This window comes from Delphinapterus leucas, chromosome 4 (genome assembly GCF_059928025.1).
Source record: "Delphinapterus leucas isolate spDelLeu-1000000601 "Yukka" chromosome 4, BTC_Dleu_Yukka2, whole genome shotgun sequence".
In the NCBI taxonomy this organism is placed as follows: Eukaryota; Metazoa; Chordata; class Mammalia; order Artiodactyla; family Monodontidae; genus Delphinapterus; species Delphinapterus leucas.
Window position 1 is genome coordinate 87,718,307 of NC_143132.1, and position 27,316 is coordinate 87,745,622.

The 27,316-nt window shown below is 34.4% G+C and overlaps 1 protein-coding gene across 1 annotated transcript in view; it reads right to left on the reverse strand.

Moving 5' to 3' along the window:
• Positions 1 to 27,316, reverse strand: part of PIK3CA (phosphatidylinositol-4,5-bisphosphate 3-kinase catalytic subunit alpha) — a 111,353-nt gene that overhangs the window by 14,331 nt on the left and 69,706 nt on the right. The window contains exons 2-13 of the mRNA XM_022571747.3: positions 19,822 to 20,249; positions 19,080 to 19,289; positions 15,874 to 16,124; positions 13,946 to 14,191; positions 13,138 to 13,223; positions 9,109 to 9,214; positions 8,474 to 8,626; positions 8,243 to 8,377; positions 2,910 to 3,034; positions 1,931 to 2,012; positions 1,178 to 1,342; positions 861 to 964 (exon numbers count right to left, since the gene is read on the reverse strand). Of these exons, the coding sequence (XP_022427455.1) occupies positions 861 to 964; positions 1,178 to 1,342; positions 1,931 to 2,012; positions 2,910 to 3,034; positions 8,243 to 8,377; positions 8,474 to 8,626; positions 9,109 to 9,214; positions 13,138 to 13,223; positions 13,946 to 14,191; positions 15,874 to 16,124; positions 19,080 to 19,289; positions 19,822 to 20,173 (2,015 nt within the window). The 5' untranslated portion in view covers positions 20,174 to 20,249. The remainder of the gene's footprint in view (positions 1 to 860; positions 965 to 1,177; positions 1,343 to 1,930; positions 2,013 to 2,909; positions 3,035 to 8,242; positions 8,378 to 8,473; positions 8,627 to 9,108; positions 9,215 to 13,137; positions 13,224 to 13,945; positions 14,192 to 15,873; positions 16,125 to 19,079; positions 19,290 to 19,821; positions 20,250 to 27,316) is intronic.

The following is a 27,316-nucleotide window of genomic DNA, read 5'->3' on the forward strand; positions in this document are numbered from 1 at the left end:
GGCATGCTTCTCGTTGAGGTGGCTTCTCTTGTTGCAGAGCACGGGCTCTAAACGCATGGGTTTCAGTAGTTGTGGCACGAGAGTTCAGTAGTTGTGGCACGAGGGCTCAGTAGTTGTGGCACGAGGGCTCTCGGGCTCTAGAGCGCAGGCTCAATAGTTGTGGCACACGGGCTTAGTTGCTGCATGGCATGTGGGATCTTCCCGGAGCAGGGATCGAACTGGTGTCCCCTGCATTGGCAGGCAGATTCTTAATCACTGTGCCACCAGGGAAGTCCCTGAATTTAAGTTATTTTAAACCTAGTTTCTAGATTCCATTTTAAATTTATTTTAAAATTTAAAAAATAATGTTAATTACAAATTTGTTTCTAAATTTATAAAAAAGTGCATGGTTTATGACCTCTCACTTTGTGTATTAGATATAGCATATTCTGCAAAATATTTTTTATTCTTAATTAGCTTATTTTCTAGTAAGAAACTTGGGATTTTTGTCATTATTGTTCTGAATTCCAAGGCAAGGTTTTTTGGGGGTGGGGGGATATCTTAATCCACACATATGGTGAAATCAATTGCAACATTAATCTGGACCTAGCAAATTTTACTTTGCTTAAAGTAGAATCAAAATCTTTAAAAATATTTCAGCTCTCATTCTTGTATAAAATTTAGTTTTAATTTTACTGCTTACTTAATGTTAAAGAGAAAAGGCTGAGGGAAGTTCATCACTGGTACAATATACTTTCAGTATGGAAAACTCTTCTAGACAAACAAAAACAACAGTATATAAGTAATACATATTTATACATCAACTGAGAATACAAGTAATATATATATAAAGAATTAAATGGGAAAATAATTTGACTTACTTTAAATGCCAAAAGAAAAAGTGCCCAATCCTTTGATTAGTCAATGCTTTTTTGAGTAAAAACCTCACAAGTAGGTTATCCAAATACTGTTCATATTTTAGGACCTATGTGATTAAAAACAAACAAACAAAAATAAAAACAACTCTAGATCAATCAAGGTCAGTTTCTGCATGGTTGGATTTAAAGAAAAATTTTTTAGGAAGAAAATAGATACTACTGGTAATAAAACTGACTTTTAAAAATGCATAAACCCAGCTAATACAGTAGGTGTTGGAAGGTGCATGGATTTAGAATAAAACATTATTTTTCTATTTTACCTGTACTAGCTGAATTAGGTACTGAGAAAGTTTGTCATCTGTTAAATATTTTTCTAAGCATCGAACAGCAAAACCTCGAACCATAGGATCTGGGTAATTGCAGTCCAGAAGCTCCATAGCCTGTTCAGGTTTGATTGGAGGCCAATCTTTTACCAAGCAGTACATCTGTGTATGAGTGAGATAATAGATCATAATACACATAATCTACTGAACATCATAGCTTAGCCTAGACTACTTTAAACATGCTCAGAACACTTACTTTAGCCCACAGCTGGGCAAAATCATTTAACACAAAGCCTATTTTATAATAAAGTGTTGAATATCCCATGCAATTTGTTGAACACTGTACTGAAAGTGAAAAGGAGAATGGCTGTATGGGTACAGAATAGTTGTAAGGATACTGGTTGTTTACCCTCACGATCATCCGGCTGACTGGGAGCTGTGGCTTGCTACTGCTGCCCAGTATCAGGAGAGACTATTTTACCACATATTGCTAGCCTGAGAAAAGATCAAAATTTGAAATTTGAAGTATAGTTTCTACTGAATGCATCTCACTTTCTCACCATTGTAAAGTAATAATATCTTAAGGTGAACCATGCTAAGTCGAGGACCATCTGTATTATCATTATTAATCAATTTAAAACATAGTCTATTTCATTTCTTATACTTATGCAGACTTTCTGAGAAAAAACAATTTGAATGACATACCAAATTTGTGCAACAGTTATTCAGTAATCTCAAACATGCATTTACCTGAGCTACTTCATCTCTAGAATTCCATTTAACAGACAGAAGCAATTTGGGTAGAATTTCAGGGATAGTTACACAATAGTGTCTGTGTGGAAAAGACAAAACAAAACAAAAAAAATTCTTACATATTATTCAAAAGGCCTAGATGTCTAAATTTGTGACTATGCAATCTTTAAGAAGTTCCAAACACTTTTAAAACTTCTTACCATTACTAGCCTTCTTTAAAATCAAAACAAACCTGTGTTTAACACTATAGCTGCACATATATGTACATAGATAGTTATAATGGCATGGAAGACTAAAGGAAAACCCAAATGGAGGACAGGTACTTAGGGAAAATTATGAATTTATGTTATAACACTATATAGCTCCTATTATTCATCTACTTATTCGGCATGAACCATGAGAAGAGTTACCACTTCTACTGTGGTCACTGGAAAAAATTTATATTTAAATGAACTTTCTGCAGAATGCACTGCAACTGCCTTATTTAAATAAACCAGGGTACACTTACCAAGTTGCAGGATAATTTCTTCAGAAGTGAAAATAAGGCATTACAGTATTACTTTACGGAAGTGTAAGAAAAAATGAAAAATGGAAGGAACTCCTAAAAATGAAAATATCTAGACCAATTAAATCACAACTAAATTGATCTAAAACTAAGGTTTTGTTTTTTTTTTTTTTGGATCTTAAATTTTATTTGAAAACAAACCAAAAAAACAAATCCTAAAAAATGTCATGTTAAGGATTCAGAATTTTAAAAAAGCCTTCAATCTGCAAGGTTATTACCAATGCAGCATGATTTTCTAGAAATACTGATTGATACCCACAGTTCAAAAAAGGGTGATGTTTGTAATTAAAAATCATGTAAATTACGCTTTATTTACTCTAATAGGTAATGGCAGAAGCATGGCAAGATCAGCCAAAGTCAGTTCTTTCTTCTGAAATAGAAGGAACAGAGACTCTCTATCTTAGCACTTACCTGTGGCTCCACAGAAAATCTTTCTCTTGCTCAGTGATTTCAGATAGAGGATCTCGTGTACAAATTGCTCGGAGCTGTTCTTTATCATTTTCTCTTAATTCATTGTCTCTAGCTAGTCTGTTACTCTGTAAAATAAAGTAATATCATATAATTTTCTTTGCCATACCCCCCCTCGATTGATGAGTGATCTGCAAAAAAAGAAAATTAATTTTCAATAAACTTTACATTGCTTATTAACTGTTAAAAAACAGTTTATTCTCATTGCAAGACTTTATTTTCAGGGATGGGGAGAACAAACTTAAGACAGTTATTTGTGGAACAAATCCAATAATTTACTTGGTTAACATTACCACCAACCAAAGAACAGTTAAGTGCCAAAATCAGTCAGGGATAAGGCTAGATTTGGATACTAGGGGGTGGTAGTGAACAATTTACTTCTCTTCCTGATGAGGACCCTTCCTAGTATCCTATTAACTAATCTGCTAATGTTTCTGGAATAAGAGAGAAAATTAAAAAGTAAAATAATAAAATAAAATATAAATTCTTTCATAATCCTTCCCTGAAAATATCCTTATAATCACTTGCAAGGCTTTCTAATTTTAAAAGTAAAAATAAGGGAAAAAAGGAGAAAAAAAAACATCCACATTAAAACACTGCACATTGAATGTTTGGAAACGAAAAAGAAAATACCATAACTTTTGGTGTAATTCCAATATTCCAGGTAATGTATTTATTCCCTTTAAATACAAATGTATTAACCGCATAGTGAATAATTATGAATGCATATTAATGTATCATGCAAAACACACACCCCTTAGGATGAGTTACACATATTCCGATTGGCTAAAAATGAAAGCAGACATCCATGCTACTTGGTTTTTATACATTTAAATATTGTTAATTTATCCAACAGCATAAAGAAATATTACTGGCACATATTCACTCAACAAATCTTTATTAATACATGTACTGTGTACCTTGTCCTGTTCTTACTGTTGGGCTCAGAAAATAGTAAAACACCCTGTATTAACAGAGCCTCTATTACAGTGGGAAATTAAATGAACAAATAAAAATACTGGAGTAGATATAGATAAGATACTCTGGGTGCTGTGACAGAGAAGGACTGAGTGGCTACTTTAGACTGGGTGTTCAGGAATGGCCTTTGAGAAGGTAGTATTAATTTGTGATCCAAATGACAAGAAAGAACCATCCACACTAAGACCAGGGAAAGACTACTGCAGATGAAGGAAACAGTGAAAGTGCCCCAAGGAAAGAATGAGTTTGGTGTGAAGGAGGAACAGGAAGAAGACCAGGGCGTCTGAAGTCCAGTAGATGAGGGAGAGGAGTGACAGGAGGTCATGTTCAGAGCATGTAAAATTTGCAGGTCAGGGTAAAAGGTCTGGATTTTACTTTTAGCGAAGCTATTTAAAGGATGAATACTATTACTTGATTTACCTTTTATAAATATTATTCTGGTTGCTTTGGGGAAAGCAGGAGACCAGTTAGGAGGCTACTGCAATAGTCCAGGTAAGAGAATACTTAACCCTCAACTCATCAGAAAAAGTAGTCATTAGAACTTATCATCTGGGTTCCAATGGACTCTTAGTTCTTTTACTTACCGATTTTTGTTTATATTTTTAATACAAAATAATTTAAAGAAGAATAAAGTGATGGTGAAAAACAATTTTATTAGACATCTTAATAAGAATATAAACACAGTAAAACCAAATTTATAATCCAAAATGGGCAACATACGTTGAATGCAACAAACTTGCTCATCAACTGTCATGTGTGAGCCTGAATATATCCATCTTGTGAATACTGATCCCAGATTTCAAATACATTTCTAGTAAGTTCTAGTTTATCATTACTTCTGGTTTTTCTTCTCACACTTGCATTGTCAAAATACTTTTGAAAACTTTGATGACTCATAATTTTATTGAAGAAAGGACAACCATCTTCTTTGCTTCATAACTGCAAAACATTTCTATTTTTTATACTTACAGATATCAGAATAATCAATCCAAGGATTTAAAAAATTTCTACATCACCTTTTTCCTTCCAGTCATTTTTATACATAGCTGCCTGCAGCATTTATCTACTTACTAAGTAAATTCTGATGCACAACATCATAAAAGATGGAAAGAATACTGAAAAAGATGAGGTGTGGGCTGGGTTCTTGTTAAGAAATACTGTGTGATAAAGTCATTCCTGCAGAATGACTAACTGATGTTAGTCATTTTTTGTCCTTGGAGATATACTGTTCACTCATCGTTTCCTGAGTTTGAGAAAAATTCATCTAGGATATTGTCATCTGATATTTCACTTACATGATCAATTTTAACATCATCATTCAAGCCTGGAATAGTGGTTCTCAACTGGGGTGATTCTGTCCCTTCTAAGAGGAACCTCTGATACTGTTTGGACACATTTTTGATCATCACAGCTTGTGGCGGTGGTGGTGCTGGCATCTAGAGGGTGGAGGCCAGGGACGCTGCTAAACATCCTGTAATGCACACAACAGCCCCTACAACAAAGGAGTTTTTGGCCCCAAATGTCAGCAATGTCAAGGCTGAGAAACTTTGCTTTAAAGTGCTATTATCTGTCTCTTTGTATTCATACTCTGATTTGCTAATAATTATGAAATATTTTCCTCTGTCAATTTTCTTCTCTTTGGCATTATCAGTGGAAAGGGAAAAATTCTGAATTATTAACAGTGTTCAATTAAAGCCTAAAAAATAACAGCAACAAAACACTACAAAGATGGTATATATCTGGAAAGATGATGCAAAACACTGAGCTATGCAATGAGAAGACTGAAGGATGATGTACTAGTGATGATTTATCTCACTACTGTATCATCCTTCTAGGCTATTTTATCCTTTTATATTTTTATATTATTTTAGTCTTTTTTTTTAGCATAGTTGGAATTAATTAATGAATAATGATGAAATAGTAAAATGTTTTAAGATATTGGAAAACTAAGATCCTATTATTGTTTCTAAGAGTTATAAAAGTTTTCAATAGACTCAAAGGTAACTGAAAGATAGAGTCAGTTTTATTCTATTATAAAAAAAAACAGGGACTTCCCTGGTGGTGCAGTGGTTATGAATCTGCCTGCCAATGCAGGGGACACGGGTTCGAGCCCTGGCCCGGGAAGATCCCACATGCCGTGGAGCAACTAAGCCTGTGTGCCACAACTACTGAGCCCGCACACCACATCTACTGAAACCCACATGCCTAGAGCCCGTGCTCCACAAGAGAAGCCACTGCAATGAGAAGCCCACGCACTGCAACGAAGAGTAGCCCCCGCTCACCACAACTAGAGAAAGCCAGCACGCAACAACAAAGACCCAACGCAGCCTAAATATAAATAAAATTAAAAAAAACAAAAACAATGGATAAGGGTTCCAATTTCTCCACATCCTCACCAACACCTGTTATTTAAAAAAAAAAGTTTTTCTTTTTTTTTTGAAATTAAAAAAAATTCTTCTAAGGAAGAAAAAGTCATAAAGTATCAATCCTTACAGAGTTAGAACTGCTCAAAAAGGAAACTCAAAAGCTAAAATTGGCTCCAACAAGCCCTGATGGCAAACTGAGTTCAATGGCTGAATGTATGAATAAAATAGGAAATAAATGAGTTTCCAAGTATGTGACTTGACTCTTGTAATTCAGTTAGTTTAAAGGTATAACAAATTGGATAGGGTTATGGACATTTTATGGAAATGCTCATCAGTATTTTACCCCCAATTTCAAAAGTAAGGAATTCCTGTCTAGTTAGAATGGTTAAGAGTAAAAGACTTAATACTAATTAAACAGTGACACTGGATAACTTATTTAAACTCCTTAAGCCTTTTCCTTACTGGTAAAATACGAATTATAATAGCACCTACCCTCATAGAGACTGCTTTTAAGATTAAATGAGGTAATACGTGAAAAGTAATTGGTATGGCGTTTGGTATATGGTAAGCACTTAATAAATGTTAGGTATATTCAAAGAATTAAACTTACAGAGTAGGGTTTTGAAAGAGAATCCCTTTTTAACTTCAAAAAAGCTAATTGTTCCTTCCGTAAATGACAGAATTCAGTAATGATTTTAAATTAATTTCTACTTAACAAAATATCTTCTACATAGTTCTGAAAGTACACAGGCAGGAAGATTATTATTACTATTATTATTATTCTGTTTACAAAAGGGATTGGTAAACTCCTTACTGAGAATACAACTAATAAAGTTAAACTAATAAAGTTCCTAAGCATAGGATTCCAGGCTACCCCAGGGTGCTACTATTACTGTTACTGGGGGTAGGCCTATCTCAGGACCCACATTCATTGAATGGTCTATCTATAACCTTTAATTAGGCCAAAGAAAATGGTGATAAATTAGAAAACTGGGGAAAGAGACAGCAAAGAACAAAAATACCTTCTTCTCTCAGTACTGACACTTTTGCCCTTGAGAAATAAGGGAGAGTTTATGATCTTATTTATTTTTTTAACATCTTTATTGGAGTAGCATTGCTTTACAATGGTGTGTTAGTTTCTGCTGTATAACAAAGTGAATCAGCTATACATAAACATATATCCCCATATCTCCTCCCTCTTGTGCCTCCCTCCCACCCTCCCTATCCCAGCCCTCTAGGTGGACACAAAGCACCAAGGAGAGTTTATGATCTTTGAACGCAGTTATACTGCGGTTCAAAAGTTACAGCCAAGATCAGACAAATAGATCAATATTTAAACTCCATTTTATATATATTCTTTTCTAGCATGTCTGGACTATACTGGTATGCTATTTCCCCTGCTCCCTTGCTCAACTAACAACATACGTATACCTTGATTTCAAGTTCAAGGTTATTATCCCAGAGAGGTCTTTCCTGAACCCCAAATACATTAGCCTTTCTCCCCAAAACCCTATGTTAGTCATTCTTGACACACTATTGTTTCCTTCATGGCACTCACCATGATTTATGATCTTATATTTCTGTGTTTACCAGTTTCAGGCCTATTTTCACCATTAGACTGTATAATCAGTGGAGGTCTCTTTAGGTCACAACTTTATTACCTGGTACCTATCGTATAATAAATATATACATATAGTCAGTATTCAATAAATATTTGTCAAATGAGGCAGGCTAAACTAAGAAAAGGCAGAGCTGCAGTAAAAATATTAGCATACAGAATTTTATTTTATTGCAATACTGTTCTAGAGCCTGAAGTATCTATTCGAGTGTGACTAAAACACATGAAACCTTCTCTATACAAAGAGTAACAGTATGCAGCCAAAAGCACTGATTATGACTGATACTTAAGGAAGACTCAGTGATTTGCCTTACCAGTCCTGCATGGGAATAACTAAATCCTGCTTCTCGGGACACAGACCAATTGGCATGCTCTTCAATCACTGACATATCTGGAAACTTTACCACACTGCTGAACCAGTCAAACTCCAACTCCAAACATGGAGTTTCCTAAGAGATGGAATAAAAGTTATTATACATATTATACTTGACTGTCACACACACAAAAAAGAAAAAAAATCTTATTTATGATAATAAAAAGCTTACTTTATTTGGATTTGATCCAGTAACACCAATAGGGTTCAGCAAATCTTCTAGTCCATGAGGTACTGGCCAAAGATTCAAAGCCATTTTTCCAGATACTAGAGTATCTGTGTAATCAAACAAGTTTATATTTCCCCAGGCCAATGGACAGTGTTCCTTAACAAAACAGAAAAATGTTCACTACTCTGTAGATTAAATTATAAAACGCATTTCAAAATATTGATACTCTTCTTTCCCAGAAAGGAGAAACCAACAACTGTCTTTTTCATGGTATCTATAACAAGTCACATTAATTTTTTCAAAGTATAAATAGTTTCTTTCCTTTTTCCCATTTGAAATTACATGTATTTTTTAATTATAAATAGGAAATATGAACCAAAGCAAGCAAGACAGATATTTGTATGTAGTCACTCTGCAAGTTTAAAAATTTTATCAGTATGAACTCAGGACATATTCATCATAAAATAAATTCTGGAAGCTCTATCAAGCTATTCTTCTTTAAATAAATATATTATTTTAAAATGCTTATTAATTTTTTAAACAAAGAAAAATAATATCCATTTCTTGAAAAAAATTCAATCAGCAGTATAATTAGGAGTTTTTAGAGGTGAATGATTGTTCCTTTTGAAATACTTTACCTCTTTAGCACCCTTTCGGCCTTTAACAGAACAAATAGAAAGGCAAAGTCGAGCAGCACGAGGAAGATCAGGAATGTATATATCGTAATTCAGCCATTCATTCCACCTATGAAAAATTAAGAAAAAAATAATTTACCAAAAAAGACTTTTTCTAGAGTATATAAATGACTCCTACAAATCATCAAGAAAAAGATAAATCAAATGAAAACCAAGCCAGAGATTGACTGGAACAAAGACTTCACAAGGTCATATTTAAATGGCTAATACACATGAAAAAGTAGCCAATATCAGGACTTCCCTGGTGGTCCAGTGGTAAAGAATCTGCCTTACAATGCAGGGGACGTGGGTTTGAACCCTGGTCAGGGAACTAAGATCCCACATGCCGCAGGGCAACTAAGCCCGCGGCCACAACTACTGAGCTCACGTGCCCTGGAGCCTGCGCGCCACAACTAGAGAAGAGAAAACCCTCACGACACAACTAGAGAGAAGCCTGCGGGCTACAACTAAGACCTGACGCAGCCAAAAATAAATAAATAAATAAATAAATGTTTAAAAAAAAGAAAGTCAATATGTCATTCAAAAAATGCAAAATAAAAGATATCACTATAAAAAAGAATGGCTAAAACTATAAAGACTGATGATACTAAGGGGTGGTAAGGAGGTGCAGTAACAGGAAATCTCATACATGCTAGGGGAGGTGTAATTTGTACAACCAATTTGGAAAGCATAATCTATTAAAACTGAACCATGACTCAGCTCCACCTCTAGGTATAAAACCACAGAAATGTATGCATTTTTGCACAGAATGTTAATAGAATTATTTACAGTATCCCCAAACTTCAAAAAAATTCAAATGACCAACAGTAGAATAAATAGTAGTATATTCATATAATGGCACAATATATATCAATAGAAATGAACACCAGTTATTTACAATATGGATGAAATCTTACAAACATAATATTGAGTGTAAGAAGCTAGACACAAAAGAATATCTACTCCTTCAGTCCATTTATATAAAATTCAGGAATAACCAAAACTAACCAATAGTGTTAGAAATCAAGATAGTAGTTATCTTTGGGGAGGAGAGAAGATTAATGGATTGGGAAGTAGTGTGAGGAGGGGTTTTTGGAATGCTGGTAAATGTTCTAATTCTTGACCAGCACAGTGGCTATATAGGTATTATCACCTTGTGATAATTCACTGAACTGTGCAATTATGATTTATGCATTTGTGCTATATTTCAGTAAAAATAAAAAACAAATTAGCTTATAGAAGAGGCAAAGAGAAAAGGGAAACTAAGTAAGATAAAATTAGATTTCCTATTATGATTAAAATTATATTTAATTACTTTTATATATGATGTAGTTTCATCCAGAAGAGCCCATTAATTTAAATAAGTCAGTATGTAAATAAAATAAAGGATACGTAAGGAGAAAGTATGTAAATTTTAGAGTAACTAACTACTTCACAAGAGGTAATAAAACTTGACATTCATAATAAGGAAAGCATAAGAAGCTCCTACAACAAGTGATGATAAAAATTATTCAAATTTTTATGATAAATTCCCTTCAATTTATTGGATGTTACATGCAAAATTATGTCTATATTTGGTAAACATACTGGTAAAGAGCGAAGTATAATAAGTAGTAGTTTTTTTTTTTTAATTAAAATCATTATAGTAATGGCTAAAAGCTTGGACTCAGAAGTCAGACTACCTGGAGTAAAGTCTTGTTTCTACTATTTTACTATATGTGTAACCCTCGCTTTGTGTAACCCTCGCTTTGTTTGTTTTTTCATGTGTGAAATGGGACTAATAATAGTACCTACTCTCAGAGAGTTGTTTTGAAGATTAAATGAGATAACATAAGTAAAGCACTTAGAACAGCAACTGGTCCATGTTAAAAGCTCAAGTGCTAGATATTAACTTGGAAAACTTTTCAAATGGCTTCTTTATAATTCTGTTCTGTTTTCTGAGTATAAATAAAACAAGACTTAATTAACAAAACAGTATAAGAATTCTACTTTTAATTAGTCAGACTAAGTTATAAAGCCATCAGTAAAATAAGTTCTATTTATTCTAGTATCTTTGCTTGAGTGTGGGCAAAGATAAAAAGAAATATATTGTCCTTTTATACAGAGAAGACATTTAAAATGCGGGAACTTAGCTAGAAGGAAATCGAAAGGGAAAGGAGACAACAAATGCAGGGAAAAGAAATACTGTGAGATTTGATAAGTCCACAGTAATTCAAGAAAAATTAGAAGATGTATCTCAAATGTACCTAGTACTTGGTACTACTCTGAAATTTTTAGAATTGCTCATAATTAGTGAGAAATTTTCTACACACTTTCTAAGAGAACTGTGTCTTATTAATGTAGTTCAGTATTATGCTAACCGAATAAAGCGTGTTCCTTTCACACACACACCCCACCCATACCCAATTAAGTTCTTTATTTTGGCAATGGTTTTATATATATATTCCAAATTGATTTTGACATTGGGAGATAACTGGTAACATTTATAAGAAATTTATTTAGCATATAGAAAGAACAGATTTAGAACAATCACTTAATCTCAGTAAGAATTTTTAAGATTCTATCTTTCTAATAACTTAATACACTTTTACCTCTGATCTTTTCTGTAAATGCAGAAAAGTTTTAAAATTTACTTAAATCTTTATACTACTACCACAGGGATTTTACCTTACAGATATTCTTAAAGGAAAGACAATAAAATATAAGTCCTTTATGAATAGCTATTTTAAGATATTAAAATTTTGGCAGTTTAATCTTATATTATTAAATAAATTTACCATTTATTTTTCTAAAGCCTGTTTATTCTTGGTACTTGAAAGAACTAGGATAAATCTATCCAACATTATTTTGGGGTCTTTGCTTGGGGCTTGTTGAATTCCTTAGATTGTTGGTTTTATAGTTTTCACCAAATTTGGAAAATTTTGGCTATAATTTCCTCAAATATTGTTTTTCTGCTCCTTGCACAACCACCCACCTAACCTGTGACAGATATGCTGTGTGAGTGGGAAATAAACATTTGTTGTTCTAACAAAAAATTCAGAAGATTCTGGTGTGGTCTGTTGCCACAGCATAACTTCTAACCCGAATGATGTATTGATAGTTTCTGACCTATGATGGTTCAGGCAGGGCGGGGAACTATTTCCCTTCCTCCTGGTAGAGAAGGCTACCATCTCTTTGAACTTTACGTAGGCTCTCTCACCTCTATCAATTTAATTACAACACCATAACTTTTTCTTGACTCTCCTAGAACTCAGTCTGAATTGATTATGAAATTTACTTCTGGAAGATCCACTAGTTAGCTCTATTGCTAGTCTAAAAAATCCATCTTTAACATTTAATTCCAATTTGAGTTCTCTTAAAATATTACTATTAATTTCAAGAATAAACTTTTATCCCCAAATGATTCTATACAGAGAAGCAAAGAAATGGCAGGATGTCAAGCTGTTGAATTATACTACCTATTTCTTCATTTTATCTAGGCAGCAATCATTTAAAAATGTTCCCAATAACACCCCCTCCCACTAAGAAACTGGTTTGTTCCCCAAGATTCTTTATTTGAATGTCATAAATATGTATTCTTGGGAGTACTGTAAAGAAAACTGCCTCAGAGTAGTCCAGCTCTAAAGTTGTTTGCCAAGTCTCACTTCTTAATGGAAATGCAAATGGAGATAAAAAAGGAATAAAATGCTAGGTTTATGGATCTAATGTAAGGAATAATCAGCACAAAACTATAACCACATTCTGTTCTCTCCTTGACACAATGAGAAGAGAGGATCAGAAAAACCCTTCCGATAACGTTTTAGGGAGAATCAATAAAGTGATCCTGTGATTGATACTCATTAGACGGAATGTCCTCATGTTCTATATGTAAATGTCTGGTAATTATATATGACTTGTATAAAACTAATGATGTAAACTATACTACTTTTATTTATTATACTGCTAAACACTAATATGACTTTTGGAAATATAAACTCATATATACTTCCTTACCTGGGATTGGAACAAGGTACTCTTTGAGTGTTCACATTATCACATAAGGGTTCTCCTCCATGGTAGATACCTGTTCGAACATAGATCTAAGGAAAATAAAAAGTTATGTGTATACACATACATATATATATATATATGTATATATACACATGCACACATACATACTAGACCAGACCAATATTAAACATTATCAAAACAATGTAACTGATATGAATGAGAGAATCAACTAAAGTTTCTGTTCAGATGTAGCTTCTCTGTTCTCTTTTTCTTCACATGTATAGTAAATTAATACTGATGCAGATTCTTCACCAAAATGTACTGCTGCCTTCAGGCGGACATTACACTATTAAAAATCAAGATAGGCCCACAATCCCTTTAGGGCAGGTATGTAATTCAGAGTTTTTCATATTTTAGAAAGATAAATTGGTACATATACTAAATATTACTTAGTACTCTTAGCAGTTAAAGCAGCACTCCGTAAAGAAATTAATATTTCTGCAATAAAACATTTGGATATTTACACTAAGTGGGATAAATAAAGACTGTAAAAAACCTTGCTTCAGGTTAGGTCAGGTTCTCCTGCCAAATGAATTCTGTAAAAGTTTGGTTTTAAGAGGTTAGAATTATGGGTATTAGAATTATTAGAATTAGGGATATTAGAATTACAGAAAATGATTATAAGCTGAGGTAGATGTTTTGTAGCCAGCTGAAAACATACTGCAGGTCAACAGATTATTATATACTTCAATAAAAAAGATTTATATAAAATAATTTATATACAATAATAAACATCAACACTTGACCTTACCTTGTCAATGTCTCGAATATTTACATTCACATAGGTTGCACAAAGAATTTTTATTCTAAGTGCACTATTTATAACCCAAAGGGATTTTGTAGATGTTTCTCCATTCATATATGGTGTAGCTGTGGAGATGCGTCTGGAATAAGATGGCATTGTAAAACAGTCCATTGGCAGTTGAGAGTAGAGGCTTTCTTTAGCCATCAGCATCAAATTGGGCATCCTCCCAAGCATTATACAGCTTCTTATATACTGTAAGAGATTAAGGTGGGAGGAGAGAAGGCATTTCTTGTAAGGTTTTTCATTTTAAAGGCAACATGTAAGAGTACTATGAGAATTTACATACTAATCTGCAAAGGTAATTAAAAAATCAAACATTATAGACACATTTCTTAGCAGTTGCTATATTTATAACATTTAAAAAACTAACATTTGGGAGTTAGGTTTTAGCACAGATAAACCAAACACATCTTGGAATATAAATTGTATAAAAGAAAAGAAAAACAAAGGTCAGCTTTTTAGACTGTAGTTCTACCTTTAACTGGAAGGAAAAAGAAAGAAAAGAAAAAAGGAATTAAAAATAAGGATAAGAAGATACTCATTATGAAAACACTAGATATTAGAATTACAGAAAAGAACTAAAAGCTGAGGTAGATGTTTTCTAGCCAACTGAAAACATACGGCAGGTGCTTGTTAAAGGAAAAGCAACATCATTTAGGAAGCCTCTGCCATTCAATCTATTAAGTCATACTGATGTCAAATCCAAGAGCTGCTGCCCACTTGTTCTTCTGTCCCAACATTTCTTGAGAAATATTTGTTTTGTTAAAAAAAAAACAGAAAAAACCCAAAAGCCACAAAGAGAGGAGACTAATAAAATTATGGAATATGTTTTAAAAAATATTAAAATGCATTGGTTTGAACTCTGAAATGGTAGTTAGGATAGATTTTCAAGCAACTGTACACATATTACAAAAACCTATTTTCTTACCCATAAGCCCTACTATACTGTAAGCAACCTAAAAGCCAGAACCATGTCTTGCTTGGTATTGTAAATCAGCACTTGACATATGCTTGGTACAAATACAGTTGCTTCTTATAGGTATTTATTTAATGAATAGAAATAGAGAGTAGGGAAGTATTTATAGTACACCTTAATTAACTATAGATCATGGATTTTTTGAAACGGGGATAAAAATCATTAAATACCCCATATTTGGGGATTAGTATAACTGCCAACTTTTTTTTTTGTGACAAAGAACACATTTACCTTATTGCTTACACTGCCTATTCAAAGGAACACAACAAACCCTTTTTAAAAAAAGTAAGGCACATGAAAAGCCTTTTGGGCAAGTTCCATGTTATTTAAAATTCCTATTGGCTATAAAAGTATTTCCACTATAGAACTGGACCTATCCAGAAAAGCACACGATGCATTTTTTGCATGTAGAATACCTGAAGCATTATTATATCTTACCTCATGGCACAATTAAACAGTCACCAAATCAAATGTTTGTATCTGAATAATGATATAACTATTGTTACAATTGTAAAACATTAATCAGCTTACCCATATATGTAGTCAGGTCCCCAAATATTAATTATATAAAATCTAAAAGAATAGCATCTGTCATCTCAAATTCATCAGTCTCTCAAATTAAATATGGTGTAAAAAATAAACTTATTAATCTATTTACTAATATTAATTATTTAATTTTGGGAATTCCCTGGCAGTCCAGCGGTTAGGACTTGGCACTTTCACTGCTGGAGTGCGGGTTCAGTCCCTGATGGGGGAACTAAGATCCCGTAAGCTGTGCAGCACAGCCAAAAAAAATTTGTTTTTAATTTTCAAAAACTATGTCCTAAATACAGATACCAGTTCCCAATGTGATTACCTTTTAAATTTAAAAGTAAGATCTTTGAAACTTGTTACTCACCTTATACTGACTCAGAGGATATTTTTCTAGGAAGTATTCGTCACATCCACACACTTTTAAAATATACTTGCCCTGATATTCTAAAACACAGAGTTTTAGTTGTTCAGATGATAGCAACATACTTCGAGTTTTCTTCCTGATTGCTTCAGCAATTACTTGTTCTGGCACACAGTCATGGTTGATTTTCAGAGTATACTTCTGCTTGTCATTATTTGGAGAAACTATTACCCAAATCACCACTATTATTTGCCCTATAATAGGAAAATAATATTAGATGCAGTCACCACATATATTTCATTTTTCAAGAGACAAATTTCCAAAAGTATGCACTAACCATAATGACTTATAATCAACCTTAATTAAATACAGGTAAATATCAGGTAGAACGACCAAATCTTCATATCTGATAGGGCTGCCAAACCATGCCCAAACCTCATGTTTTAAGGCAAGCACACAAAACTGTGACTACGGTGTGTTTCAATTACCTGAGACCAAGCTAATTTCCATTCTAAACTACATGACATACTTCACAGATACAACCCCTGTGAAGAGTGACTCATGATGGCATCAAAGGTTCAATAGTACCTTAAGTGGAAGAGTTTCTGGGAACTGTGGGAAAGAATCATGGAGACTTAAAGAAAGATGCTGAATCAGAATGAGAGAAAAGATGGGGGAGGAAGGGGAAAAAAATAAATTTTCTATTTTTTTTCCTTTTAAGAAGAATAATTAAGCTTTAAGCTGGGGGACCAAAAAAAAAAATAATGAAAATGAAAAGATTAAAACTATGTTAGAGTGGTGTAGGTATCCAGAGTAAAATTCTTTCAAACTTTCTATATGTTGGAAATATTTCATAAATAGTGGGGAAAAATAAAAAGAGCATTCCATTTTAAAAAGTATGCTAAAGTAGAAATGAATTTTTAAAAAATTTCTTTATTTTCTTTATTTATTTTTGGCTGCGTTGGGTCTTTGCTCTGTGCGCAGGCTTTCTCTAGTTGCGGCGAGTGGGGGCCACTCTTCGTTGCGGTGCGCGGGCCTCTCACTGCAGTGGCCCCTCTCATGGAGCACAGACTCCAGGCACACAGGCTTCAGCATTTGCAGCCCGTGGGGCTCAGCAGTTGTGGCCTGTGGGCTCCAGAGCGCAGGCTCAGCAGTTGTGGCACGTGGGCCCAGCCACTCTGCAGCATGTGGGATCTTCCCAGACCAGGGCTTGAACCCATGTCCCCTGCATTGGCAGGCAGATTCTCAACCACTGCACCACCAAGGAAGCCCAGAAATGAACTTTTAATGAAGACCTTATGTTATATAAGCATTAAACTACTTTGAAAAATATGTCTAAAATAGTAATAAGATGTCTTAATTTATTCTACTGAGAGAATATTATATTTAATAGTGTATTAAGTTAACCTATTCTATAACTTTCAATTAAAAACTTCACTTTGTTATTCTGAAAAATACAAATATTTATCTGAAACAATGATATTTTCATTTCTAAAACAATTAGTTTATATATTCTCATGTACACTTAATTCTAGAAATTGATATATTGTCAAAAGTCGACTTATATATTATCACTCACTATGATCAGAGTTAAATACTGCATCTAACATTAAGATTAGGAAATTTACTTTTTCTTTGCATATAGTAAGAATGTGTGACGTTTCCCCAAAATTTCATAAAATATTTCTATTTATACTTATTTTTATTTGTAAAAAGATAATCAGCTATAATTCTGTAACAGTGAATTTCAAACTCAATGCTTTTTTTGCTTTCAGTTTTATTCTGAGATAAACAATTCACCAAGGGATCAGCACCATATGCACACATTCATTCAATCAATCACTACTTACTGCACACAAGTTGTGTACCTGAAAAAAAAGACAACCCTCAGAATGGGAGAAAATATTTGCAAATGAATCAACGGACAAAGGATTAATCTCCAAAATATACAAACAGCTCATGTAGCTCAATATCAAAAAAGCAAACAACCCAATCTAAAAATGGGTGTAAGACCTAAATAGACATTTTACCAAAGAAGACATACAGATGGCCAAGAGGCACATGAAAAGATGCTCAACATCACTAATTATTAGAGAAATGCAAATCAAAACTACAATGAGGTATCACCTCACACCGGTTAGAATGGGCATCATCAGAAAATCAACAAACAATAAATGCTGGAGAGGGTGTGGAGAAAAGGGAATCCTCTTGCACTGTTGATACAGCTACTATGGAGAACAGTATGGAGGTTCCTTAAAAAACTAACCCAGCAACCCCACTACTGGGCATATACCCAGAGAAAACAATAATTCAAAAAGACACACGTGCCCCAATGTTCATAGCAGCACTATTTACAATAACCAGGTCATGGAAGCAACCTAAATGTCCATCGACAGACAAATGGATAAAGAAGATGTGGTATATATATACAATGGAATATTACTCAGCCATAAAAAGGAATGAAATTGGGTCATTTGTAGAGACCTGGATGGACCTAGAGACTGTCATGCAGGGTGAAGTAAGTCAGAAAGAGAAAAACAAATATTGTATATTAATGCATATATGCAGAATCTAGAAAAATGGTACCGAAGAACGAGTTTGCAAGGCAGAAATAGAGACACAGATGTAGAGAACAAATATATGGATGCCAAGGGGGGAAAGTGGGGGATGAGGGTGGGATGAACTGGGAGATTGGGATTGACATATATACACTAATATGTATAACATAGATAACTAATAAGAACCTGCTGTATAGCACAGGGAACTCCACAGCACAAACTAACACAACATTGTAAAACAACTATACCCCAATAAAAAATAAATAAGTAAATAAATTCAATTATAAAGAAAATACATCACACAAAGTATTACACATTTCATGAGGACACACACAAATAAAATAATTCAAGATTTAAAAAAAAAAAGTTGTGTACTTGGCACTCAGCTATATCTTGTCAGTAAAGCATTCCCTGCCTTCAAGAAGCTTATCATCTAGCTAGGATAAAAAGACTACAGGGATTCCCTGGTGGCGCAGTGGTTGAGAGTCCGCCTGCCCAAGCAGGGGACATGGGTTCGTGCCCTGGTCCGGGAGGATCCCACATGCCGCGGAGCGGCTGGGCCCCCCCAAAAAAAAGACTGTACAAAGATATACGCACAGATAAAAGTTTTCACTACAGTGACCAATTATGGTAGATTTACAATTTTCTTACCTTTATCCAATTTATTATATATGTGCTTTGGCAGTTCTGGTGAAGATTCTACATTTGGAGGATAGACATACATTGCTCTACTATGCGGTGAATTGAGATCCCTAAGATCCACAGCTTCTTTACAAACATTGAGAATATTTCTTCGGAAGTCCTGTACTTCTGGATCTTTAACCATATCGAATTCACACACTGGCATGCCAATAGCAAAACCTTAAAAAAATTATATAGAGAATATAACATTCTGTTAAACACACAGTAAGACCATGTTTATTGTAAATAGGGAACTTGGTAGATATGGAAGATCACAATAAAGAAGTTTCTCTTTGTTAATAAAATTTTTGATGAATACATATAGTAAGAATTGACAAGATCGCAAATACTTTTAATATATAAAATATGATCTGTTCGGCAATTTGGAGCAAAGGTAGCAAACATTATTCATATCAATTATTTTTTAAAAGACAAAACAAAACTGGGATATAACAAATATAAATCATCCCTACAAATGATACTTCTTAAAGAAAACTTTACAGAATAATACCAAGGTGTTAAAAACAGTTCCTCAGCCTAACAGTCAAAAAAACTTTAGATTTGTAATGATTTTTATTTTGAAATCTATTTAAGATTACAAAGGTAATTAACCAGTTCAGACAAAATATTTTACTAATGAGAAAATAGTTAAGCTTCATAGTTATTTGCATTTAGAATAGAATGACAAGGCCATTTCAAAATTTTATCATACCAATTTCTCGATTGAGGATCTTTTCTTCACGGTTGCCTACTGGTTCAATTACTTTTAAAAAGGGTTGAAAAAGCCGAAGGTCACAAAGTCGTCTTGTTTCATCAAAAAATTCTTCCCTTTCTGCTTCTTGGGTAACACTTACGAAAATGTAAGAAGATTCATCTTGAAGAAGTTGATGGAGAGGGTATTTTCTCGCTTCTTTAAATAGTTCATGCTTTATAGTTATTAATGTAGCCTCACGGAGGCATTCTAAAGTCACTATCATCCCATTTGGTAGTAAACATTCTACTAGGATTCTTGGGGGCATCAAGTGGATGCCCCACAGTTCACCTGATGATGGTCTTGGAGGCATTGTTCTGGTCCTTTACAAGTTTTACATATAAAAGTACTTTAAGGAATTAGATGCGTGGCTGTCCCAAAGCAGAAATCTAAACCAAAGAAAGAAAACATATATTAAAAGAGAAACAACCATCAAAGAATACATTTATGGTATTACTAAATGCAAAAATTCATTTTCTGTAGTTTGAAATGATTAGGGTAAGTAATTACAATTCATCTTAGATTGTTGCTCCTAATTAGGCTAGAAGAACTGATTCCAAAGCAGAAATTAGAAAAAAAATCACTTGTATTTAATAAATTCATTCAATAAAAAAAGTTTTATTTGAATGGACTTTTAAAGTCAGTTCTTAACAAGACAGAGCTGGGGCTATGGAGAGAATAAATAGTAAGTTGCAACTGAAACCAAAATTCCCGTAATATATCATTCTTTTCTATTTTATGGAGCAACAGAATTTGGGCTGGAAAGGCTCTTTTAGATCATGGGTGCATTGTTTTTATTTTACAGATGAGTAAAGTAAAGGCTAGAGAAGTCAAATCCTTTTGCTTTTACACCCCTACTTCCACCCTGTGGTAACTAGAATTTACATAGCTTAGTCTTTTTTTCTTTCTTAAGAAAAGAAAGAAAAATCATTGTAATTTCCTTTTTTGTATTGATTATTGTCTAAGTGATATCTTAGACCATATCTAAGTTTTTTGTTTTGTTTTGGTTTTTTTCGGTACGCGGCCCTCTCACTGTTGTGCCCTCTCCCGTTGCAGAGCACAGGTTCTGGACGCGCAGGTTCAGTGGCTATGGCTCACGGGCCCAGCCGCTCTGCGGCATGTGGGATCCTCCCGGACCGGGGCACGAACTGGTGTCCCCTGCATCGGCAGGTGGACTCCCAACCACTGCGCCACCAGGGAAGCCCTAAGTATTTTAAGTATAATTAAATTTACTTAAGTATAAAGCTTAAGTATAATAAGCTTTTAAGTATAATTTAGTTATATATTCACTATAATGTAAAGTGTCATCAATGCATTTTCCTTGAGATATGATGATGAATTTGCAATGATCCATCCCTTTTATCAAATAACCCAGTCCTAATACTTCTGATTGAAATGAACTGATCTACATATCCAATGACTCTTTTTGTCAGTATTAACGTTCCAACAAACTGTGTTAAGCACTTATATTATTTGGAAAAATATTAAGTATTATTACAATCTGAAGCCCTCATTTATTTTAGATGTCAACAACCTTAGGGGTTCCTTTGGAAGATACTGTCAAAACCCACAAAACAAAATTTTATTTCTTGCTGTTTATATTTTCTTTTATTCAGTAAGCTAAACTGTAAAGATATAAGAAAAAATAAGGTGTGAGATATCAAGAAAATAAAGAAGAAATAAAAGTTAAGCAAGAGGAATGAATCAAAAAAGAGCCCAGATAACTTACGTATTCAATTACTCTATCAGGCACTGTAGACAATAGCTATAAATGACACTTTGTTTATTCACCAAAAATGTATTGATGTTGTCCCCAGGACCATGTTAGGTGCTGGGAATATGATGATAAGTAATACAGGCATGGCCCTTGCCCTCACAAGACAAAATCAAGAGTGTGAAGGTTATGTGTATATGGGTGTGGGGTAATAAATTCACAGGTACAAAACAGAAAAAAAATGTTCTCATGAAGTGCCAGGTGCTATAAAAGCACACAGAGTGGTCACCTAACTTAATGGAAGTTGGAGTGGGAAAGTTTTCCATAGGAGGTAACATATAAACTAAATTCTTTAGGGATAAGCTAGAGCTGAACAAACACAGTGAGAAAGAGGTGAGGAGCACGATATATCTAATCCAGAAACCTATCTCTGACTCCTTTATGTCATGTTCGCCAACAGCTAATCCATCAACCAATTCTGTTAATTCTATATCCTGAATCTCTTAGTACCTTGGGTCGGGCCACTACTATTTCTTGTCTGGACCACTGCAAAGGCCTAAATGGTCTTACTACATCTACATTTGCCCCCTACAATCCATCTTTCTCCTCACAGCCAGTGCAACCTAGAGAGAACAATAGAACCTATTTTGATCAGACATTTCTGCTGTACCCATTCTCAGTTGCAAACAAGTGTTTATGGTATGCTTCAGAGTTATAACATATGAAGGAGGTGAGGAGTGGAAATAGGAGAAATTTCAAGCCCTCTCCCTACCTCTGGAAATACAGAAATCAATTGAAAGACAATAAGGAATAAAAAATTATTTTTTAATACCTGAAAATATTTTCTTCAAATTTATAAAAGGGACTCACTGAAGTTATAGGATTTAAAATATAATTATCCTATTTTCTATACTTTTAAAAGAAAATTCATTGGCTAGCAAAAAGACCAGATGGATCAATCTGAGTGCATAATTATAAACTGACTTAAGCTAAGCTTTTTAAAAACATACAAAAAAATTTGAAGAATGCAAGGGAAAATGCCAAATGACTACTTTTAAATGATGATCTGCCTGCACAAAAAAGTTCAAACAAAAACAAAACCAAACCACAAACCACACTAAAACAGCAGCTGTGTTTATAGTTTTCTTTGTTGAATGGCACTAACTGATCTATGTTACGGAATCATGCGGGCAACTATTTTATATATAATAAATAACAACCCCCAGAGTCCCATATGTTTCCTAAGAATTAGCAAAAGAGAAGTCTAGTACAACAGGAGATCACTGATTCTAATCCTTATTCTACTATAGTATATTTATGGGCAATTAACAACTAGTAAATACTCAAGACATGCCCTTCTCATTAAGAGAATAAATGCAATCACAGCTATAAAACACTTGGCGATCCTGGAAGGCAGGCACTGGTCGACACTCTGGTAGTACTATACAGAAGAGAGAGGAAGCTAACTTTATTTGTCTTCTTCTGCCAGGCCTTATTCTGTTCAAACCATTACCTCAGAGCTCACAAGAACAGAAGTGTAGAAGAGGCAAATGGAGCTAACACTTAGTATTTAGTATGCATCTTGCACTTATGCAGGCAATAACCCTTTTGGTGTAGGTAATAACCATTTTACATACGAGAAAACCGAAGGTCAGAGAAGTAAAGTTATTCGCCACCAGTAAATGTTAGATACGGATTTTGAATCCAGGTCTAGATGATTTCAAAGTGTACATTATAACCATGCTGCTATTTGGGCTTCAGTTATGGCAGGAATATTCACTGGTGGTAAATAAGAGAATGGGCTCTGAAGTTACACTGGATTCACATTCTGTCTGCCTTAGTTAATAGTTGTATGGCCTTGAGCAGTTTAATTCATCTCACGGCACCTTATATCACTCCCCACCCCTGCCGCCCACTGCCCCAATTTGTTATGTTGGGATAATGGCATATACTTCATCAGACTGTGGTATTAGATGAGGTAATATATGAAAAACATGTAAGCAAAGAGACTGGCACACTGTAAGCACTCAAAAATGTTAAATATTATTAATAAACCTGTTAAGTATACCCATATTATCTTTTCAAGCTATTATGAATTATTCAGGACTAGCATCAGTTAGGGATGGGAAAAAGGGGCTTGGGTTCTTTTACAGAGGGAAGCAAGTAAATAAGGAGCTTCAGCTTCATAAAGCAGCACCAGTGTCAAGTGCTGAAACTTGAAGGTAGCACTGGTATTGCAAGGCTCACAGATGAGTTTAGAATGTGGCTCAGATGCTGGTACTTTTGCAGCTGCTTCTAGTTCCCCAAACCCCTAGTATCCCCATTTAATTGGTACAGCTATTTATGGCTTAGGTGTGAGGAATCCTCCTTTTTGGAGAAATACTTGCTTGTGCCAGGTTCTAGGTTAAATAGTATGAAAACAATGGTAAATAGATGCTTTCTCTTTGGTTGTTTAGTTTACTGGGGAAAGACAAGACACAGGAACAACTTTAACAATGGAAAATTGTTATAAGACAGAATATGAACTTTGGAAAAGTCACAGGAAATCTCCAACTGCCTGAGGAGGCTAGGGAAGGCATCACAGAGGTAAAGTCTGAGTATTACAGATTAGTAGGGATTTTGCAGAGAAGAGGTGGCTTGGACATGGGAGAGCTAGACGAGGAGGGTGTTTTAGATTGCCACAAGAGTATGTGTGCAAAGTCACAGACCATGAAAGAATGCACCTTTTACCAGCAATACAAGCTGTTTTTATTACTTGAGTATGAAGTGCATGAGAATAGGTAGGATATGTGATAAAGAAGGAGGGGTGAGAGGTAGGCAGGGGCCAGAAAGGTGAGCAGACTCCATTTTAAGGAGTTTGAATTTTATATAGTACACTCTAAGTAAAACGGAGTCTCTGAAGTATTTTGAACACAAGAATGACATGACATTTTTTTCATGATTTTTAAATTCAGATTTCTTAAAAAAATTGTTTTTAAATATAGGATATAACCAAATAAACATTAAACCAAGGTGTAAAAACTTAATTTTCTCAATTTCCCAAATTTGGAGGAAAATCCCTTAAGTTAAGAAATCAGAGTATGTAATGTTTTAAATAAATGGCCTTTACACTACAGAAAAAATTAAATGTTGATAAAGAAGGTGGAATTATCCAAACTTATGGGCATAACCTATTTACAAAGAAAAACTTATTTGAAAAGCAGTAGAGGGGGATAAATCACTCTAAGATTAATATTTAAAATATGAATCTATGCAATTTGGAGGTCTGAGGTGACAAAAATGTATTTGCTAAAAAGAAAACACTTTAAGAGTCAAGGAACTACTCTATTGGGCTTTGGAGTTCAGAATGCCAGGACTAAACAGTCACATACTGACAAATCACAATTATTCAGAACTGTTAGGAAATAAATTGGTTTTGCTTATCCTAATTTATTTTATTTTATTTATTTATTTATTTATTTTTGGCTGTGTTGGGTCTTCGTTTCTGTGCGTGGACTTTCTGTAGTTGCGGCCACCCTTCATCGCGGTGCGCAGGCCTCTCACTGTCGCGGCCTCTCTTGTTGCGGAGCACAAGCTCCAGACGCGCAGGCTTAGCAGTTGTGGCCCGTGTGGCTCACGGGCCTAGTTGCTCCGCGGCACGTGGGATCCTCCCAGACCAGGGCTCGAACCCGTGTCCCCTGCATTGGCAGGCAGATTCTCAACCACTGCGCCACCAGGGAAGCCCTATCCTAATTTTTAAATATATCTAATAATGAGTTATTTCAACTGGGGCAGTTCTGTCTTCCTAAAAGAGTATGTATAAATATATTTCACAACTTACCCTTTTCTTGATGAATTACAGTCCTCATTATAAAATGAACTACTGTGCTATACGAAAATACAAGATAGCAAAGCTTTTCAGTATTACTGAGGAGTCTGAGGGTATTTCTGACTCTAAAACCAATGACCCCAGGGTGGAGACTGATTTAAAAACGCTCTCATCCCCTGGTTTTCTAGCAGTCAATGGTCACTTCTCAGCTGTGGCCAGACTGCCTTATGAGAGTAGCCTCCTGTTCTTCTGTTATTCATTTCTACTCAGCATCCACATTTGACCATCGTTTTCTAACAGTCTATTAGCTAAAGGCCAACAGACCAAATGATGATATGAGAACCTCTGCTTTATGAGGTTAGAACAAAACATGTAACAGATAACTTGCTGATCAGGGACTTCTGTTTACTTCCTTGTTCTGGTATTAAAATTACTGTTAAAAATTACTGTGCTTGGGCAGGAGGCACTGAAAGTCTTTTTTGTTCTTAGAAGGCCTGAACCTGCATTTATGTCTTGGTAGGGGTTGGGTCTGTCTGCATTAGCAGTCCATGCGGGATGGATGATATTGCTCAGCAGGAGTAAACACACCTTTAAGGACAAAATATGCAGCAGAAATGAACAGTACAAAATAGTCAGACTCTCCACTGTCACTTGACTTTTAGGCTTCTTACTTCAATGGGCAATTCAGTATTTTGAACACTTAGTGTGCACTTTCAGCCCAAAAAGACAATGACATTTTGACAATTTGTTTTTAACTCCTAAATTGAAAGCCTTTCTCCATTTATATTAAAATGTTATTTCCAGATTTCATCATTTAAGGCAAGGGTTGTCAAACTATGGCCCACAGGCCAAATCCAACTCACCACCTGCTTTTGTAAATAAAGTTTAATTGGAACACAGCGAATAAACCGTGTTTACGTATTGTCAACGATGCTTTTGCACTACAACAGTAGAGTTGAGCAGGTGCTACAGAGACCATGTGGCCTGCAAAACCTAAAATATTTACTATCTGGCTTTTTACAGAAAAAGTTTGCTACCTCTGAAAAGGTATCAGAATTACTTGATAGCAACTGGAGAATTTTCTAAATGCACGATGGCTAATAAGTCATCCCAACCCTATCTTTACAACCACAACCCTATACTTTCAATCTAAGTACTTTGAAAACAAAAACAAAGACATTAATTTTAAGCCAGTGAAGTTAAAATCTTGAAATGCTAAAGTATCTCATAAGTCACTTAAATATTTTCAGTGTTAGGAGCTCACTAACTGATGTAGAAGTTTTTGTGAAGCACTTCTAAAGTTATTCCTAAAGGTTGTTATTCCTAAACTTCTTTATTCCAACAGTTCTGCCTTCTCTATCTCTTCACATATTGACAGAGATTAGAATTTTCCCTAGGTCTTTTAATCCCAATTCCTTTAACCATAATTCAGGTGAGACAGTTTGTTGTCATCTTCTTTGCTATCACTGGATGTGTTCTTTTGCTAATAATATTCATCTCAAAATGCAGCAACCAAAATCTAGTACAATACTCTAGAGTCAATATCACCAAGGCAGAGTACAGAAAACTATTAGTTGACTGTGGATTATGAGTCTCTATAAACACTGGCTAAGACAGCAGAGACCTTTTCTAACTTGATTACTTTAAAATATACATAAAGCATATCTTATATATTTTTAATTCAGATTTTAATTTCAGAAGTATATTATGTTTAAAACAGTTATTTGTTTCTAAAATATCAATATTACATCTGCAATAGAAAGTCATTAAAAATAAGAAAGCTATTTTTAAGTGTACACTTGCAAATTTAGGGGATATCTATACGGACTCGATTGCAGCTTAATCACCCCAAACAGCCACAATTTGCTAAAATAAGCACCTTGTATTTTCTAGATATATATGTCCCAAAATATAGAAGCTGCATAAATGTTGAA